Source organism: Gigantopelta aegis, unplaced genomic scaffold (assembly GCF_016097555.1).
Source record: "Gigantopelta aegis isolate Gae_Host unplaced genomic scaffold, Gae_host_genome ctg2665_pilon_pilon:::debris, whole genome shotgun sequence".
Lineage (NCBI taxonomy): Eukaryota > Metazoa > Mollusca > Gastropoda > Neomphalida > Peltospiridae > Gigantopelta > Gigantopelta aegis.
Genome location: NW_024532990.1, coordinates 18813 through 38783, shown reverse-complemented (window position 1 = coordinate 38783; position 19971 = coordinate 18813). Strand labels below are relative to the sequence as shown.

The following is a 19971-nucleotide window of genomic DNA, read 5'->3' as shown; positions in this document are numbered from 1 at the left end:
TGTTTTACCATTATTGATATACTACTATGTAAATTACTTAAGCTTCTGTGGTTTATATGCAAGTAATATACTGTAATCCATTGGAAAGTATGTACTGAAATACTCCATTAGTGTTCCTGTTTATATCTTTACATTAATAGGTATTATTCATTACCATAGTAACACTTTAGATTTTGTGCATAAAACACAATCCATTAAAATAATTTTAAATAGTCAATGTAGATATGAAGTATATTTGTGTGTATATATACACTTCTTGTAGGAATTTCAAGGCACCTGCAGTTGATGTTTTAAACACTGTTAATATTACAGTCATAAAACAGTCACTTTATTGAAAACAATGTCACATCCTTGAATGATCGGTATAGAGCTGATGCACCAGGACTCTGTGTCTCATACAAGTTTGAAAGAGAACCTGACTCTTATCCAACATTGATGGTACAAGGATGCGAATTTGAAGGAAATCAAGCAAAAATTTCAGATACACTACTTGCCCAACAAACCAGTCAAAGTATTGAATGAAAACTACTATCCTGCTCGTGGTGGAGCACTAAGTGTGATTATCACAGAGTCAATGACCAACATAAGTGCCTCTGTTGTTGACTGTCTTTTCATCAAAAATGAAGCACAATCATTTGGAGGTGCTATATATATTGCTCTTGATGTAGCAACACGACGCATTCTATGGTTGTTTCTAACACTCAATTTATTGGAAATAATGCTCTGAGGGTGGTGGTGGAGCTATTTTTCTTGCTATTTGAAGAGAGAAGCAGATAGTGACCCTTCTGTATTTAAATTTAGCGATTGTAATTTTTGTAAATAACAGTGGCAATTCTGGTGGAGGGATTTTAGCTGTTCAAACTCGAGTCATGGTAGTCATGACTACATGATAGTTCAGAGGTCTAATTTCATACGTAACGAAGCAAAACAAGGATCAGCTATTGTATTTGGATCACTGTATAATGTGAAATCTCAAGGTTTGATACAACCCTCACAACTAGAAGACAGGTTAGTTGATAATGGTGAATAGACAATAGTGAGTTTTGGTATTCTAACATACTGATAATGGTTTCATTCTGTTAGCTTCTTCATGAAAATGAATCTCCTGGTGGTACTGTTGTTGCTGGTTTCACTCACATGATACAATTGGCAATAATACATTTCTTAATAATATTGGAACTGCCTTTCAAGTAATTGTGTGGGTGGATGTTTTGACGAGTGGGTGAATGGATGGATGGAGGAACAGATTGATGGAAGAATGAGAAAATGGACAAATATTAAAATGGATGGTGGATGGATGGAGGCACTGATAGTAACAGATTGACTCTTAGGTCATTGATGTTTAGTTCGACAAAAAGGCCATCTCTCTTTTATCGGAAACAGCAATCAGATAGCAGGTTGGTGTGCAACATGCATTTGTCTGCATTTGCTCAGATCATGTTGCATAAAAATACCAACATCTCATTCATTAACAACAATGGAACGTAAGATAACACAGAATGGATGATAAAGGATAGATTAATGGACAGACTATACACTCATCGACAGTAAATGTAAGTTTTTCAAAATTTCTCTAGTCTTGGTGCTGCATGAAGATTGATCTCCACAGTTTCCAAAATGTCTATTCAAATTTCTTTCTAACCCCTCTTGCTTTTTACTCTATGATAACCAAGATATGCCCCCTCTTGAATGGGACCCCGTAAGGAGATATAGTTACACTGCAATATTCATGTATTCATTACTATAGGGAATTGAATCCATTTTCTGGTAACAAAGCCTCTATTGGCTCGGCTATATATGTCTTCTATTTAAACTTGTGCTCTTTTTATTCTAACAATTAAAACTGACATAAAAATATCTTCAATATTAATCAGTTTCCAACTGGCCAGTGTTTCACTTTGAGTATGTCAAATAACCTTGTAACCAAACACACAGTCTGGGATATATAACAATAATCTATTATTGTTTTTCTCAATAGTGTCAATAACAATACTAGTTCATGAAGATCATACCAATTCGACGTTATTATATACAGACACCGGCCCTGACTATTGATAATAGAACTTTTAACAATTATACCGTAAGAACAAGGCTCTGTAGGTGTTAAAAGATATATTGCCTTGTTTTTTCTTTGTAGCTTGATTTGCGTCCTGGTGAAGTTAAGACAATACAGATTACGGGACTGGATCAGTTTAATAATCCTACTTATTTTGTAGTTCGTATTCTTGATGAAGATAAAAGTTGGGGCAGCACTCTTTCCAAATTATTTGATGTAAATTCTTCATTTCAACCTCCTGAAAACTATCAAAGGTGTATCAACCAAAAGGTATATAATAATAAACAACAACCATTTTAATGCATACACAAACTGACTAATTGTAAACAGTAGGCCGTATAATAACCAATTCATGTAAACCACCAATGTATATAAATGGCCGAAACCACTAGCTTACCTTACTATATAGCTTATGAATACATGCTTTAGTATGGTCAGTTTAAAAATGTATGCAAGTCATGTGTTAGTTGGGTTCAATATAACTATCTTATAAATATTTTGAGTTAATAAATAATATTTGGTGTTCTCTTTCTTAATATTGAACCATCTCTAGATATTTTCACAGCTCAATTTAATCCCGTTCCTGATACCTGTGTATCCCTAACAAATCAATCAATATTTCATATGGTCTTGAATTGCCTTCTGTCACTGAGACCAGGAAAGGCCAGAAAAAAGATTATACCAGTGTCATCAAAACACAACATAAACACGTGTTGTTACAAGTGTCAAACTAATGATGGTATTAAGTGAGTAGATAGTGTAGATATAATGTGCTGTAGTAATGCCATTATCAATTTATCAAAATAATGAAATTTCATTAAAATTTGGCCTAGCAAAATGGAGATAGCATGGGAGGCAAAAACTATAGACATTTTTCCTAATAGAAGTAATTGCTTTTGAATAGGTAACAATTGTGTAGGGTGGTATGGCAACAGTTCAAAGACTTTTATAGGAAATTAATTTCCTAATTTAAAACACTAAAACATTATAATTACTCTTTTAATTGCATGCAATATACCTTACCTTGTAAGCTAGCTATAATGTTAACATATCAAAGTGAATACTTTTTATAATATTTATTCAATATCATTCTTATAGTCAAACTATATTCAACATATCACTAAACCGAATACAGCCTTGTTTGCCTGGCTACGAGTTGCAACCCTACTTCAGATAACAATAATATCATAAAATGCATTTGTACTGGTGCAAAAGATGATCCATTTTCTGTATTAGATTGCAAAGATGATGAGACAGCTGTCATACTACGAGTAAGAGCTGACCAACATTAACATTACAATTTATCTCTAATTGTATATATACTTGCCTCAAAATCTTTCTTTGTTTTTTGTTTCTGTTTTCCTACATTATACACAGAATGGATACTGGGCTGGAAAAGTCAATGAGGGTGCAAACAATCTCAAAGCACCCAAATCTGATAACTTACACTTGTCTATTACTTACTGTCAATGCTTATCAAATAATGATACTAACAATTGTGTTACAGCCTACAACTATAACGATCCTAATGAGCAATGTCATCCACCAAGATATGGTACAAAAGTCTAAAATGATGGTTAAATTGATTGATTTTAATGAACTTTGTTCTTTAGGGACTCTTTGTGGTTCTTGTGGTAGTAAATACTACAGTGAACTGGTTCTAAGAATGCAGTGTCAAGACGACTGTGGTAATAATGGTATTTTTTTCATTGCTACTGCTATCTTAGGTATGACTCTTTGTTTGTATTATTATGTAGTGATGTGTTGGGTTTTCTTGTAGTTTTTATGGATATTGTCATAATAGTTGTGGTACTACTTGTATCAATGAAGTTTGAGTATTCCTTTGCCGCTCACTCACTGAGGGCAGTTCTGTTTTATGTCCAAGTAGGGACCTGATTTTAGTTTGGATGCTATTATTTTGTTTGTTTTGTTTAGACTGTATATATCACTACAGAATATTTCCCAATTTCATTCTGGGACTCTAGACAATACGTGAGATATCTTTTTAACAACTTATACAACTATTTGTTATTGATTCTTGTTGATAGATGCTATATCTTGGTAATTGGTGGGTCTTTATTTCCCAGTCGACTTTTGTTTCTTATCGGATGGCTCCATCTGTACTAGTATTTCTACCTCGATTTATTCCACCTCTGTTGGTTTTTTATCATACCTATATTTTTCATATTCAGTCAGAGGTATACAGAGAAAGGTCCCTTGCTGTTTTCATACGTTCTGTTCATCATTCATTTTTAGAGGAAAACGAGGGATGTGGGCATGGTGTATGGAGTCTAGTATCAGTTAACTTATGTTCCACTTTGCTACACATGTATAGCTCTTTTACATTGTCCTGTACTGCCAAAAATGATGGAAATGAAAATGTTATTATGTCTGCACTCATGTACCACTGAATATTCTTTAATTTTTCCTTGTCACTCTTTTTTTTGCGATGGTTTCTAAATGCTGATATTAAATGTTTCAATGATGTATCACACATCATTCTTGGGCTCACGGCAATTATTTTTTTATTGGGTTTAATTGGATTAATTCCAGTTATTATACTACTAGTTGCTATTCGAAAAACATTCCTTTATTCAGGTTTGTCATGCAAAGATCATGTACTTAATGTGTAGCTATATTGCTTAATGTAATTATCAGCCAATTTGTATTGTCGTTATATTAATTATACATTAGTCAAAAATCTGATTTTCCACAAGCACCTTTCTTGAGACTTATATAGAATTCCTTGCTAAATTAATTAACTGAATGCATGATTGATTTAACTGTTAATATTTGATTCCCCAAATTTTAATGGAAATTATTGTTATTCTTTATTAGGAGAAGCATCCATTATTAAATCATGGTTGTTGAAGCTTTAAAGGCTGGTTATCGACCAAATTGGAAGTGGTGGGGAGGAAGAGGAGTTGTTTCGTCGTATTCTATTAATAAGTATTGCTATTGGATTACCTGGACGAACAGTAAGCAAGTCTAGCCAAATGTTATCATCTGTCAAACCAGTGGACAAGCAATGATTATGACTCCCTTTATTTTTTTTCAAAGACTTGATATAGTCTTGTACATCATACTCATTATTGATCCTGTTATTTTTTCTCTCTAGGTAGCTCCCCCTCTATGTGCTGGCTTTCCTTTTTGTCCCTACATGTCTACATACGTCCATACAAATATACAATCCAGAATTTTATAGAAGCTATTGTCCTTCTGGACTACACAGTGCTTTTTATCTTTCGTTTTCACAGACTCTACTGGATAGTTTAGAACAATATTCTGGGACTTCAATACCGAGTATCTATAAATCTGACTTAACTCCTAACGATTCATAACATATTTCTTTTGGCCATTTTTTTATTTACCTGTCATTATTGGAGCTGTGGTGTGTGTGACTTGGATAGTTTACAAAACATGGTAAATGTGTATAATAAGTGCATGGATATTTCCAAGAGGCATTTATAATTCTGGCATATTTAGTGTTAATTGCATGATCTTGTTTCATTATATGGAGTCGTGTGAACAGATGAGAGAGCTTGAGGAAGATGACAAGAAGGAGCACATTCCTATGACGACAGACTTTGATCACTATTATGATCACGAATCTGTGGGTACTGAAGTAAATAGTATTGTATCTTTTACTGATATTGAAGACTTGATTGAAAGTAAAACATTAATGCTTTAATGTACTATTACTTAAGATAGAACTCGGTATATTATTTCGCTATAATTTTTTAAACAATGGAAATATTTAATGTGTTTTTTATGTGGAAGAGTTAATGGAACAGAGAGTACTAGTATTTTTCAACTGATGTTATTAATAAATCCATTAAAATCAATTAAATCAGTGATGATCAGTTCAATAATCAAATGATCATTTGATCCAACGAAGTTAGTAAGTTGATCCAATTATGAGTCAGGAATATCCAATGTAGATGTCCTCAGTGTATGCACTGAGACAATGTGGGGAGTCACAGCTACTTGGGAGATATGTAAAGATATCAATGCTTAGAGATACTTTGAGAGACTTACATCGTTGCTGTAGTAACATTGTTAATGTTAATATGTCAATAGTTTGCTATGATAACATAAATATTGTTACTATAGTATGGTAATTGTTTGCTATGGTAACATGTTGGTTGCTATGTTAGTAATTTTTTGCAAATTTAGTAATTGTTACAAATTTAGTCTCATTGACAAGTTTCTACACATTTTGGAAGCCATTTATTGCTGTAATTATTCTGAACTTGTTTGAAAACAAATCCTGGATATTTAATTAATGACTATTGTTTTTGGCAATACTTTCCAATTATGAATGGAAATTAAACAACAGTTATTAATGTAGGCATTGACAATATTTACAACCATATTCAATGAAAACATATTGTTAATTAATTTTATTTCTAGAGCTTTGCATCATAGATTAACTATTGTCTGTGCAATAATTCTTGTACGTATTGTTTGGTAATTGTATTAAATTGCACCAGTCACTGCTGATCGGAAATAGGCGAGGCTATCTACTGTTAATAACATTCATAGCAGTGTTGTGTCTTGTGAGAATGATGGGTGAGAATTTTGACTATTAAGACAAGCAGGTGAGACAAGTCTTGTATACTAATAAAGACATCTAATTTGTTAAGCCTGTGTATATATCTGAGGTTGCTAGTTCTCTAGTAGGTTACCAGTAATTGCTTTGTTGCATAACTCGCGAGCTATTATATGGAGCTGGACTCTGAGAGTCTGCCTCAATGAGACTGGTCTTTTAATGTATTGTGACTACTGCTGAAAATCAATAATTTTTAGGGTGTTATCACCAGCAGTAACACTTTGTCGACTAACTATAGTCTTAGAAATATTTGAATGGCTTTAACAAGAGCTTTGTTCCTGATATTCATTCCCGATATTTTTTGTACCTGCTAGACTCTGTAACATACTGAATGTTTATTGTCACTATATTCCTATATAGGAACGAATAAACAGTTTATATTATAGTAATGGTAACTCTTATACTATATAGAATGACACAGCATGTTTAGATTACAAATAATCTGAACAACATGCCAAATTCCTGTATGCAATTTATAAAATCCACTCCCACACACCAATAATAATTAACAATTTAATTGTAAATATTTGAAGTACTGCTGACTGTAGTATTGGTTTGTTTTTTACATGATATTGTTTACAGCAATAGATCATCCATTATGTTACTTGATTTCAACAATAATTTATATTTCCTTCTTGTTGATGTCATCTCACTTATAATCAACAATGTTGATCTAACATGCAAACATCAAAGCTCAATGTTGTCCTCCTTTAGTTACAATTAACTTCAAGTGTGCATACAATTTGATTTGCTCTTATATCATTTGTGAGCCTTATCTTACGTCTCATTAAGACTGCTTAAAGTCTAGTCACGTTTTCATCATTTATCACATTTGACCATAGATTATCACATAAATATTATTAATTGTCTTTATAAATAGATACCTCATGTGTATAACAGTGTTGTTTCTTTTTAAGGTATACTATTCTATAGTCAATTTTGTTGTGTTCAAAATATCAAGACATGACTCTCAAGTTAATTCTGTACATATTGGTTTTAGTCTGTACTACTCCTTATTTTAGTGAAGGTGAGAAACAGTTGTCATTTAATGATTTGTTTTAATGAGTTTTGTCATTTCTGTATTTTATAATAATAGCAATGATTATATGATATAAACAAGATCATAATTTTTAGAATCTAATTTTTAAAATCTATTGCTAAAAGACAATACATAGAGCATCTATAGAATGTTAAAAGACTAAGAAAAAAGACAGTAAAGTTCCTATAACTGTAACTGTAGTCACATATCATCATTGTAGTGCTCAAGGTAGAGACTAACTATCATTGGTTCTAAGTGTGTTTGTGATTAAAATGTACAGTTCATCACTTTCAATTGTTGCATACAACAATAGAATAAAAGTAATGAAAGCAAAACATAATATATACACACAATTAATTACACAACTGATTTTGCTTGCTAGACTGTAAAAATTTGACTGATCCTTTATATTTGCCAAATTACATAACCTTAATGTCTATATTTTTATTACACATTATACTTCTTAAATAGTAGATTGTGTTAGATACTGTACAGAAGAATATTATCAAAAGATTATGTTTAATGAGTATTTATCTTTATTAATTGTAATGTCTTCATTTATTACAGGACAGACCCCTTGCATTACAGCTAATGATCTACGACTTAGTAGTACTTCAAGTTTCACATCAACTAACAATACTGGTAGAACTAGAAATATGTTACTGTCCCAGTAATGGAGGCAACTGTACTTGGGCTACTATTAGTGCTGGTAGTCTTTACCACACCATGGTCCTGGAAGAATGTACAAGTAGCATGTAGAGATCTTAGTATTAATACTGGCCTAGGAAACCCTATATTACAATCAACGTTAGTTGTAATTATACTTATTGTACATTTATTGATTTTGTTCTTCTTTCATTACATTATAGGGTAAGACCAGCAGATGTTGCTTTATCTTCAATTAGTATATATCCATCCACTTTCTCTTGTGATGGAAACAGAAACCAAACTATCAGATTGTATTATATTATCAATACCTACTGACTCTAATGTACACAGTGCTGATGTCTTTATTAACTGTTTAAGTAGTAAGGAATAATGATGATAAGTTTGAGTGTGAAATTGACTCTCTCTCTCTCTCTCTCTCTCTCCTCTCTCTCTCTCTCTCTCTCTCTCTCTCTCTCTCTCTCTCTCTCTCTCTCTCTCTCTCTCTCTCTCTCTCTCTCTCTCTCTCTCTCTCTCTCTCTCCTCTCTCCTCTCTCTCTCTCTCTCTCTCTCTCTCTCTCTAGCTATACCCAGTGGTAGTCTAAGACTAACAGGTAGTACAACAAGACATCGAGGTGTACTAGAGATATATCGATCAGGAATATGGCAGACATTTTGTCCCACCGGTTTTGATACAGTAGATGCTAATGTTGTTTTTCTGTCAGACTCTTGGCTACTCTAGTGGGATTGTGAGATCATTCCCCAAAGACTGGATAGTGAGTCATCATCACTAATTAATCATTTAACCACATATATTACCTTATGAATAATTCTGTTAATGAGAAAACAAGGTATTTATCAACTGTAGAAGCTTGGATGTTTACAAACATGAAGTATTCTCATGAAAAATCAAATAGAATTATTCAAAATTCTGCTGAGTCATGATTGAGTTAGCCTCTATACTTGTATTAAGATTTAGTCTAGTTCTGATTTATTTCACGTTTATTGATGATCATAGTTAATAAATTATTGTAACAATTTATTTACATTCAATCAACCTCTAAGCCACCCTAGAAAGTGGATTGGTTAAAGCCAGTTTAAATAAGATTTGTAATAGAAGTAATGGAAGTAATGTAGGATTCAATCTAGATCATAGATTAAAACTAGACAGTGTCCCTATAACTTTTGTTATACAATGAGTTGTCTGTTTTATTCAAGAAATTAAGCACATAATTTTAACCCCCTATTCCCTGCAGAAAACATCAAACCCATGTCTAATTAGACAATGGGTTTGATGTTAACGACAACAAACTATATTTATAAGTTAAGTTAAAACATAATTTGTCATTATCATTATTAACTAATAACTATACAAATTATATGTATGTATCACTTGTTGTCCTAATTACTTCCAGTATTTTTCATCTTATTTTTCTTTTCTTATCTCAGTCGAGGCAATGAAATCTCTCTCTCACCTGTAATCACTGGTGTATCATGTCGTACTGGCATGACTGACTTTTGACAGCTGTACTTCTCAGACAGGTAGTTGCAGTTCTACTAACCAGCTGGTGTTACTTGCACTGCAAATTGTAAGTATATAATATTAGGAATATGTAACTAAAGCATTTTTTGTTTTCTGTTTAGCTTCAACAACTGCTGGGACCTATTCGTCTTTTTTCAGTGTCCACTTCAAGTACTTATGATCGTGTAGAGATATTATATGCAGGTCGGTTGGGGTACTGTTTGTGATAATCAATGGAGTATTACTGATGGTCGAGTGGCTTGTCGGGGATTAGGTTATGATGTAGATGATACTGGTTGTTTCCACTTCCTTTACGTAAGTTTGTTCATAACATATTATTTATTATTTTTATCTTAATTGGAAGTCAGCTTGTATTTAGAAGTCAATATTTAATGAACGAGTATAAAAATACAATTACATTTTACAATTGAATTAATGATAATGTTGATTTTGTTAATATCATGAATTTACAACAACCTTTTTAGCTACACCTGCAATTATTCAAAATTCAAAACTAACCACTATTACATGCATATTTGTACATATAGTACATGTAATTTACCTTTGTGTTGTTTAAAAAACTCTTTCCTATTACAGAGCACCATCATCCTCTCAGAGACCATCTGGGTATCAGGATATACTTGTTCAGGATCAGAGAGTAGACTGAATACTTGTACTAATGCATACCCTATTGGATATGCACCTTCTTGTAGCCATTCTCAAGATGCTGGTCTTTTTTGTGGTAAGCCTGATATCAATATTGCTCTTTGCAAAGAGTTATTAATAAAAATACTAAAAAAGTTTGGTTGAATTTTTAAGCATATAATTATCAGTATAGAAACAAATCAAATGTCTTTGTTGAAAAATACCAGTATAGGAAGTAATTATTTTTTTTTCATGTAATGTATCATATAAATTGTTGCTGATGGATTTTACATTGTTTAGACTCTAATGATGAAGGGGGTGATTATCAGGAGTGCAATAGCTGGGATTGTAATTGGTAGTTTGGTTGGTGCTGGTATTTTTATTGGTTTTATACACATCTTCATAAAAAAGAACAAGCCAAGAAGGGCAGCTGCTGCTAGGGCTGCTGCTACAGCAACAGGCACAACCCCCCACCTAATAATGTGACTGCAGTAACAACAACTGTAGCACACAATGAAAATACTAACGAGGTTTGTTTATAGAATACGTAAGTAAAGTTGAGCAACAATATATAGTATTTTTAATTGGCCGAATTTAGGATCTAATATTATAACGTCCTCTTAATTTTAAAAGCATAGCACTACAGGATCTTACATTTTGTAGTTTATAAAAAAAACAGGAGGCTGTTGTTCATTAAAAAAAAAAAGTCATTATAATATTAATATAAATTTCAGCTATAGAACATAAACATTTAGTCCTTTTAGTTTTCTTATACAGTTCATTTTAAAGTATTTCTATTCAATATCATTGTTGTTATTATTGTCTAGTCACTATATGATCTTTTTTAGACTCCTCAAAGTAGGAGATCATCATCATCATCTGATTCTAGTTCTGCTAGAGTTACTGACAATCAGAAAGATACTGAGCTCAGAAGCCCCACCTCCTTCATACAATGAAGCTTTGGAATTGAAACAAGTTAATCCTCGTCCTAATGAACTTGAGGAGAAACAGCATCCAGAAGAATTGATAAATCCACATGTACACTTATCCAGTGTCACCGCATACACCCGATCTAGTCTATCCCCCCTCCACAACCTTCTTATGGATTTGTAGCAGCTGGTTATCCACCTCCCACACAATATCCCACTTTTCATATGGATATGGAGCACCTCCTAATCCATATCCTGGTTACTATCCACCACCAGGTAAATAAGAGACATCACAAGTCCTCTGAAATGTCATGTCAAACATAGTAGAAAATGTTAGGGCAAATTTTCATGGAAGTAATGATCATAAATTTGAACTTGCTTTTCTTTGTTGGGAATACTTTCTATAATAATGAATCTTTACAATGTATAGCAAATGTGATAGCATTTATTGAAGATGTCTCTGTTTATTAGGAGGACTCAATAATGATTTAATTTGTCAGTATGAAGGTCTATTTAAAACATTTTTAGTAAATTTTTGTCCTTGTTATAATTATATTATAGTTCTAATTACAGACTCTATCTTATCTACATTATTAATTGATCTATGAATTGTTGTGTTATCATTTTAGTTGGTGACATGGCAGTACCAGGTCCTACTTCACAATTCACCACTACAGATCCTTCTGCCCTCCCCCTCCTCCTAATTATAACTGACTTAGTACAAAATATAATTAAAAAATATGTATTTATTTGCTATATTTCTCTTTTTTTTTTTCTGGTAGATTTGTGGTTGTGTGTTTTTTTCTAAAATATGCCAATTAAAAGAAATCAATACATTAACACTGTTACAACTGTCATCAGTTGATGAATCATTGTTATTTACTAACGTGGGTTGTCGTAATTATATACAATAATTATATTTCAGAAACTATAAATAAATAAATAGAAAGGGTAGAACATAATGAGCCCTCCCTTCACTATACGTCCACATTATTGCTGTTACATAAATTAAAATATTACATAATGATATTCACATATTTTTTTTTTGGGCAGCTTGGGCTTGCTGTATGGTCAGTGTTTGTTTTAGCTACTTGTCAGCATATTTCAGCAAAAGCGTGTATATTTTTAGGTGGATCTTAAAAAACTTTCTGGAGTTTGTAAATAGGTGAGAATTGATTGACTCTAGGCTCTGATATAATGACTGCTGAAGTCGTTAAACCTCACATTTCAGGAATGTGAGGTTAACTTCAACAACTACACTCTCTATGTAATCTATATTATGTTTTTTTATACTAATATAGATAGAAATTGAGCCTATTGAAATTGAACTAACAGAGATAATTTGAAAACTTGTTAAAACGCTAGTTTATATGTGCACATATTTGGTAAGCTGGATACCTAATTCCTTTCTCTAATATATAAGCTAATATATGTACTTGTAGACTTTTAGAAAGCCTTATCCATTTCCATAATGATTTGATGAACCTACCATTAACAAATACCATATTTCAATATATAAAATTAATACAATTTAATGTTTGAGTTAAGTATATAAGGTATAGTATTATGGCTAGTTACACTGAAGTACAGCATTTATGTTAATGGCACAACAGCCTCAATGTGTCCATAAAGTTATTGTTTATGGTAATAACATTGTCTGTTAAAAGCTTACAAACCTTTATCATGCAAAAGTTCGATCCCCAGAATCATAATAGTCCTGTCCCTGACTGCCATTTTTGCAGGGTAACTACTATCTTCATTAAGATCATTTTTTACACTTATCCTAGTTGTATTAATGGTTTCTATATTATTTGTAAAGAAGATACGTAAAATGTTATAGACAAAGTATAAAGTACAAGGTGCAAGCACAAACTTCAACGACTTCCTTGTTGCCATGTTGTCTTCCAATATGGTAGTAAATTGGGTGCATCTTTATTGTTAAATGGGTCAAGGCCATACTGTCCTTGAGTTAGTCTATACACAAGCAATAGTATACCTAAACCACACCCTAACGATTGACCTATCACTTTTACTATTAATAAATTCACGACTATGAATAATATATAACTTGTCGTTATGTATATCAATAGTGGTGTGTGGTTCAGCAAGACCAGTTAATGCTAGTGCATACCCTTGCATGAACATTATACATAGCTCTTTTGAACTTGGCACCAAATCCTAGGTGTCTAGTTAGTTAGATATCTCTATCTGCTTATTGACCTAACTAATATTTTATGCATACTTGTAATGATAGAAATGACACAGCATGTTTAGACCACATGTAATCAGAACTAAATAGTAGTTTGTCATACCATTTGTCCTCAGAACTTGTAATATGAACTGATTAAACATAATGATAGTCAACCCCACACACACTAATACTATTAACATGTAGCTATAAAAAACTATTGGATTTTTTAAATGACTATGTCAGATAATATATACTATTGATGGAAGTGATATAGTGTGATACTCTGTCCTTTAATCTGCAGACATTTTATGTAAATCAACTTAACTGGATTTATAATATCTTGATTACATTAGAAATTAAAAATAATGAGTTTTATTGTGATCTCATAGTTTTTCGTTTTTTCAATCAAGAAATCATTTCTATTTTTTTTTTAAAAATCAACAAACAAGAACATGTAAACATGTGTAGTTTGTGTTTACAAATTTGCAGTAATTTTGATTGATACATTAAATAACTTGTAATATACATTCACCTAACTATACTGAGCTATTAGTCTATTATTAAATTTGTTGCCATGTTGTCGGTAACAGAGTATTTGTCATTTTACCTAAAAATTTTTAGTACGATACGATTATATTGTTTTTATTATTATATAATTATGAGAGGCATATCTAAGAGCTATTAAAATTATGATACTATACTGTTGATTTTGTTGTGTTGTATAGGGATAAGAAGATCATGACTCTCAAATTAATTCTATTGGCTATAGTCTGTACTGCTCCTTATTTTAGCCAAGGTAATTAATAAGAATATATTTCATTAATAGAAAACAGCTGTTAATTATTTGGATTGTTAGGAATACTTATTATAATTTGGATCAGACCATATACAATACATGATGGTATCGTGTTAAATAGTGTGTTATTTAATTTACATTATCTTTATTAATTGTAATATATTTATTATTACAGGACAGACCCCTTGCATTACAGCTAATGAACTACAACTTAATCATACTTCAAGTTTCACTTCAACTAACAATGCTGGTAGACTAGAAATATGTTATTGTCCCAGTAATGGAGGCAACTGTACTTGGGTACTATTAGTGCTGGTAGTCTTATCACACCATGGTCCTGGAAGAATGTACAAGTAGCATGTAGAGATCTTAGTATTAATACTGGCCTAGGAAACCCTATATTACAATCAACGTTAGTTGTAATGATACTTATTTAACATTTGTGATTTTGTTTTTTTTCATTACATTATAGGGTAAGACCAGCAGATGTTGCTTTATCTTCCATTAGTATATATCCATCCACTTTCTCTTGTGATGGGAACAGAAACCAAAACTATCAGATTGTATTACATTATCAATACCTACTGACTCTAATGTACACAGTGCTGATGTCTTCATTAACTGTTTAAGTAGTAAGGAATAATGATGATAAGTTTGAATGTGAAAAGTGACTCTCTCTCTCTCTCTCTCTCTCTCTCTCTCTCTAGCTATATCCCAGTGGTAGTCTAAGACTAACAGGTAGTACAACAAGACATCAAGGTATACTAGAGATATATGTATCAGGAATATGGCAAACATTTGTCCCACCGGTTTTGATACAGTAGATGCTAATGTTGTTTGTCAGACTCTTGGCTACTCTAGTGGGATTGTGAGATCATTCACAAAGACTGGATAGTGAGCCCTATATGATCCAAAATTATATACAGTAATATTGTTAATAGGGACAAAATCACTTTTTAATGTGACATCTTCAAATAAAAATATGCATATAGTATAGCACAGGGTCTAAGATGTATAGAAGTTAAATTAACATTTTCATTTGTTACAGCCAGCTATTGTTTATTACTTTTTTATAAATTGTTCTAATTCAACATCTTATTATTGTATTTATCTTCTTGGTTTTCTCATCTCAGTCGAGGTGGTGAAATCTCTCTTTCACCTGTTATCACTGGTGTATCATGTAATACCGATGGACTGACTTTGACAGCTGTACCTATCAGATAAGTAGCTGTAGTTCTACTAATATAGCTGGTGTTACTTGTACCCAAAGTAAATATTGTATGATAATGATGGTGAAACTAAATTATCTTTGTTTTCTGTTGTAGGTTCATCTGAAAAAACTGTTCGTCTTTATTTAGCTAATGTAGAGATTGTATATGGAAGTCGTTGGGGTACTGTCTGTAATAATCAATGGACTATTAATGATGGACAAGTCACTTGTCGTGAATTAGGTCTTAATACAAAAAAAAACAATGTTTCAGTCTATACGTGAGTTCTACATAGTACACAATAGGGGGGGTATTGATTAGACAAGCAGTAGCAGTACCTGTATAGGATGAGACTTTTTGTTAGTATTAATTTAAGTTTAATATTTGATGTAGAATGTGGTGACTTCCATCCTTCATAAAATCATTATAAGTACATGTATATGTATATGTATATAATAATAATTGTTATTATTGTTTTAATTTCTAGTAAGCCCTCATCCTCTCAGAGACCAATCTGGGTATCAGGATATACTTGTTCAGGATCAGAGAGTAGACTGAGTACTTGTACTAATGTATACCCTATTGGATATGCACCTTCTTGTAGCCATTCACAAGATGCTGGTCTTTCTTGTAGTAAGTCCTGTATGTTATAATGTGTTTGTCACTTTGATACTCTGTTGGACTATATATGTAACGATGATATTATTGTCACAAGATATAACCAAAAAGACATATACTAAATATGTAGACCAGTGTTAATTTTACAATATCTGATATTCATATTGTGGCATACATTATCATTAATATTTTAGCTACTCCAAACAACAAGTGATGATGAAGGGGGTGGATTGTCAGGTGGTGCAATAGCTGGTATCGTAATTGGTAAAACTTGATTTTTTGGGGAGGGTGTATTTTTCTTGTAATACATCTTCACAAGAAAGAACAAGCCAGGAAGGCAGCTGCTGCTAGGGGCTGCTGGTAGTACAACTACATCAAGAGCACAAACCCCACACCTAATAACGTGACTTCAGTAACAACAAATAATGCAGAGACAGTTTCTTACATCATCTCCAGCAAAATGAAATTACTAATGAGGTTTGTTTATAGAATACATCAGTAAAGATAAGCAACAATATATAATATTTTTAATTGGCCTAATTTAGGATCTGATACTATTACATCTTCTTAATTTTTAAAAGCATAGTACTATGGAGTCTTACATTTTGTAGTTTATAAAAAAACAGGAGGCTGTTGTTCATTAAAAAATAAAGTCATTATAATATTAATATAAATTTCAGCTATAGAACATAAACATTTTGTCCTCTTAGTTTTTTTATACAGTTCATTTTTTAAAGTATTTCTATTCAATATCATTGTTGTTATTAATGTCTAGTCACTATATGATCTTTTTTTAGGGACCTCAAAGTAGGAGATCATCATCATCGTCTGATTTCTAGTACTGCTAGAGTTACTGACAAATCAGAAAGATACTGAGCTCAGAAAAAGCTCCACCCCCTTCATACAATGAAGCTTTGGAATTGAAACAAGTTAATCCTCGTCCTAATGAACTTGAGGAGAAACAGCATCCAGAAGAAATGATAAATCCACATGTACCTTATCCAGTATTATCGCATGCCCCTGATCCAGCTATCCCCCTCCACAACCTTCTTATGGGTTTGTAGCAGCTGGTTATCCACCTCCCACACAATATCCACTTCATATGGATATGGAGCACCTCCTAATCCATATCCGGGTTACTATCCACCACCAGGTAAATAAGATACATCACAAGTCCTCTGAATGTCATGTCAAACATTGTTTTAATTACTCATTTGGTAGAAATTCTGCTAGCTCAGTATGGGGTCTACAACAATAGTAGAAAAAGTTAGAGCAAATTTTTTGGAAGTAATGATCATAAATTTGAACTTACTTTCTTCTTCGGGAATACTTTATATAATAATGAATCTTTACAATGTATAGCAAATATAATAGCATTTATTGAATTAACAAAGATGTCTCTGGTTTATCAGCTGGAGGACTCAATAATCATTTGAATTGTCAGTGTTTAGTTACAACAAAGGTTCTATCTAAAGATGTGTTGTAGGTTTTTGTACTTATTATTTTAATTACCTATATTATTAATTTATCTATGAATTGTTTTATTATTATTTAGTTGGTGACATGGCAGTACCAGGTCCTACTTCACAACCCTCCACTGTAGATCCTTCTGCCCCCCCCCTCCTCCTAATAATAGTTGGCTTTAATAACAAAATAAAAAAATGTTTCTATATTTATTTTGCTGTTACTGTATTTTTAAAATATTTTCTGTATAGATTGTGTGCAACATTAATAACACTATTACAACTGACATCAATTGATGAATCATTGTTATCAATTTTCCACCATATTTTAGCTATACTAGGTAATTATATATACTCCTTGGATAGAAGCATACATGATTGGTTATAGTAACTTTTCTGGAAACTCATAATCCACAGGAAAAAAAGTATTGAATACATTCATTGTTTTCATGATGTAAATGAAATGGTTTATATTATAATTACAATTGTGTCCCTCTCACAGATATCTACGAGAGGGACACTAATGAATATTGATGTGCAGTATATGTTTATGAACTTTATGCAATATCCATCTCATGATGATTATACTAACGGCATTCTTGAATAATCATCAAAATAAATACTTATGAATCTCCATGAATATCAATCTTGTGGATGTGTCATGAACTTTCATGAATGTCCACAACTGCCGTACTCCAAGTTAAGTTTCACATCAACTAACAATGCTGGTAGACTAGAAATATGTTACTGTCCTAGTAACGGAGGCAACTGTACTTGGACTACTATTAGTGCTGGTAGTTTTACCACATCATGGTCCTGGAAGAATGTACAAATAGCATGTAGAGATCTCAATAACAATGCTGATGAATTTAGTGATCAAAAGAATCACCTGTTATCACTGATATATCATGTGATACTGATATGAGTGACATTGACAGCTGTACTATCAGATGAGTAGCTGTAGTTCTACTAATATAGCTGGTGTTACTTGTACCCAATCTTAACACAATAACCTACTGGAATATGCACCTTCTTGTAGCTAGCCATTCACAATATGCTGGTCTTATCTGTCACTATATGTCTATATAGTACTATAGTAATGGTACACAGATTAGCAGGACAAGTCTTTTTAAATCCAATAGTAAACTATATACAGTGATGATATAATGGTTTCTTGATATTACCACCACACACTAGTGTACATAATAAGTATATAAGGCAATAAATAATATTAATATCTGGTATTAATTTTATTATTTTATGTCTAATAACTGTATTATCATTATCTTATTAATTACATTTACCATAGTATACTACATGTATTTAGATATGGAGAAGTGTTTCAAATGCAGTCACTTACTTCAACAGTTGTGTCAATTTCTTGGGAGAATGCACAGCACACATACAAACAGCAAATTGATGTCAAAGGGATTGATCTCCAGTGTCTACGTCAGGTGTGGGATCAAGTTCAAGTGGTGAATGTTGGCTCAATGACAATGTATGAAATGCAACAGATTACCAATAAAAACATTTAAATAACATTCCAGATAGTCAATGGCTATATCCTCATAATATGTAATAGTATTAAGAAGAAAACTGTAAGTAAAGACATAAGAAGAGCTGACATTAACTCTTTATAGGAGTGAACATACTACCCATTAGTTCTTTTTTTTGGAGGCTTTTAAAAGACAAAGGAATTGACATATGCTTGAAAAGTGGTATAAAAAGGTAGAACTTCATTATCCTTTCAATACATTTTGGACAAGGTACGTGACAGTGTTGGCACAGATCTGAAACAAGTTCATCTAATAAGTAGAAAAGACATTGGAAATATTGAAAAATCAGATCATCTAAATAGTAAACAAAGACATAAGAATGATGCAAACAAGTGTTGACTGTTGGGTAAAAGAAATGATGGAAAAGGAAGAGAGGAATCCAGTTATTGTGTATAAACCATCAAGGCTGTCCTCAGTCAGATGAATCCAACAACATGTGTGATGATGACTTCCTGATATGTCTACAAACACACAATGCAAGCATCCATCATGAAGAAGTTTGGGCATCAGAGAATATTATGCATTGATTCCACCATGGCACTAATAGCTATAACTTCTCCTTGGTCACATTGGTAGTAGTAGATGAATTTGGTGAAGGCTAGCCTGTTGGTTGGTGTTTGTCAAATCGTGAAGATCAATTTGTGCTTCACAATTTTCTCACAGCAGTTAAGAAGAGGGTCAGTTCTATAAC

At 32.3% G+C, this 19971-nt stretch overlaps 1 protein-coding gene across 1 annotated transcript in view; it reads left to right on the top strand.

Moving 5' to 3' along the window:
• Nucleotides 1-5570: 5570 nt before the first annotated feature.
• The window catches only part of LOC121391569 (phospholipid-transporting ATPase ABCA3-like), a 29693-nt gene continuing 15292 nt past the window's right edge, over nt 5571-19971 (top strand). The window contains 4 exon segments of the mRNA XM_041523152.1: nt 5571-5681; nt 9078-9128; nt 9997-10088; nt 11368-11557. Of these exon segments, the coding sequence (XP_041379086.1) occupies nt 5571-5681; nt 9078-9128; nt 9997-10088; nt 11368-11557 (444 nt within the window).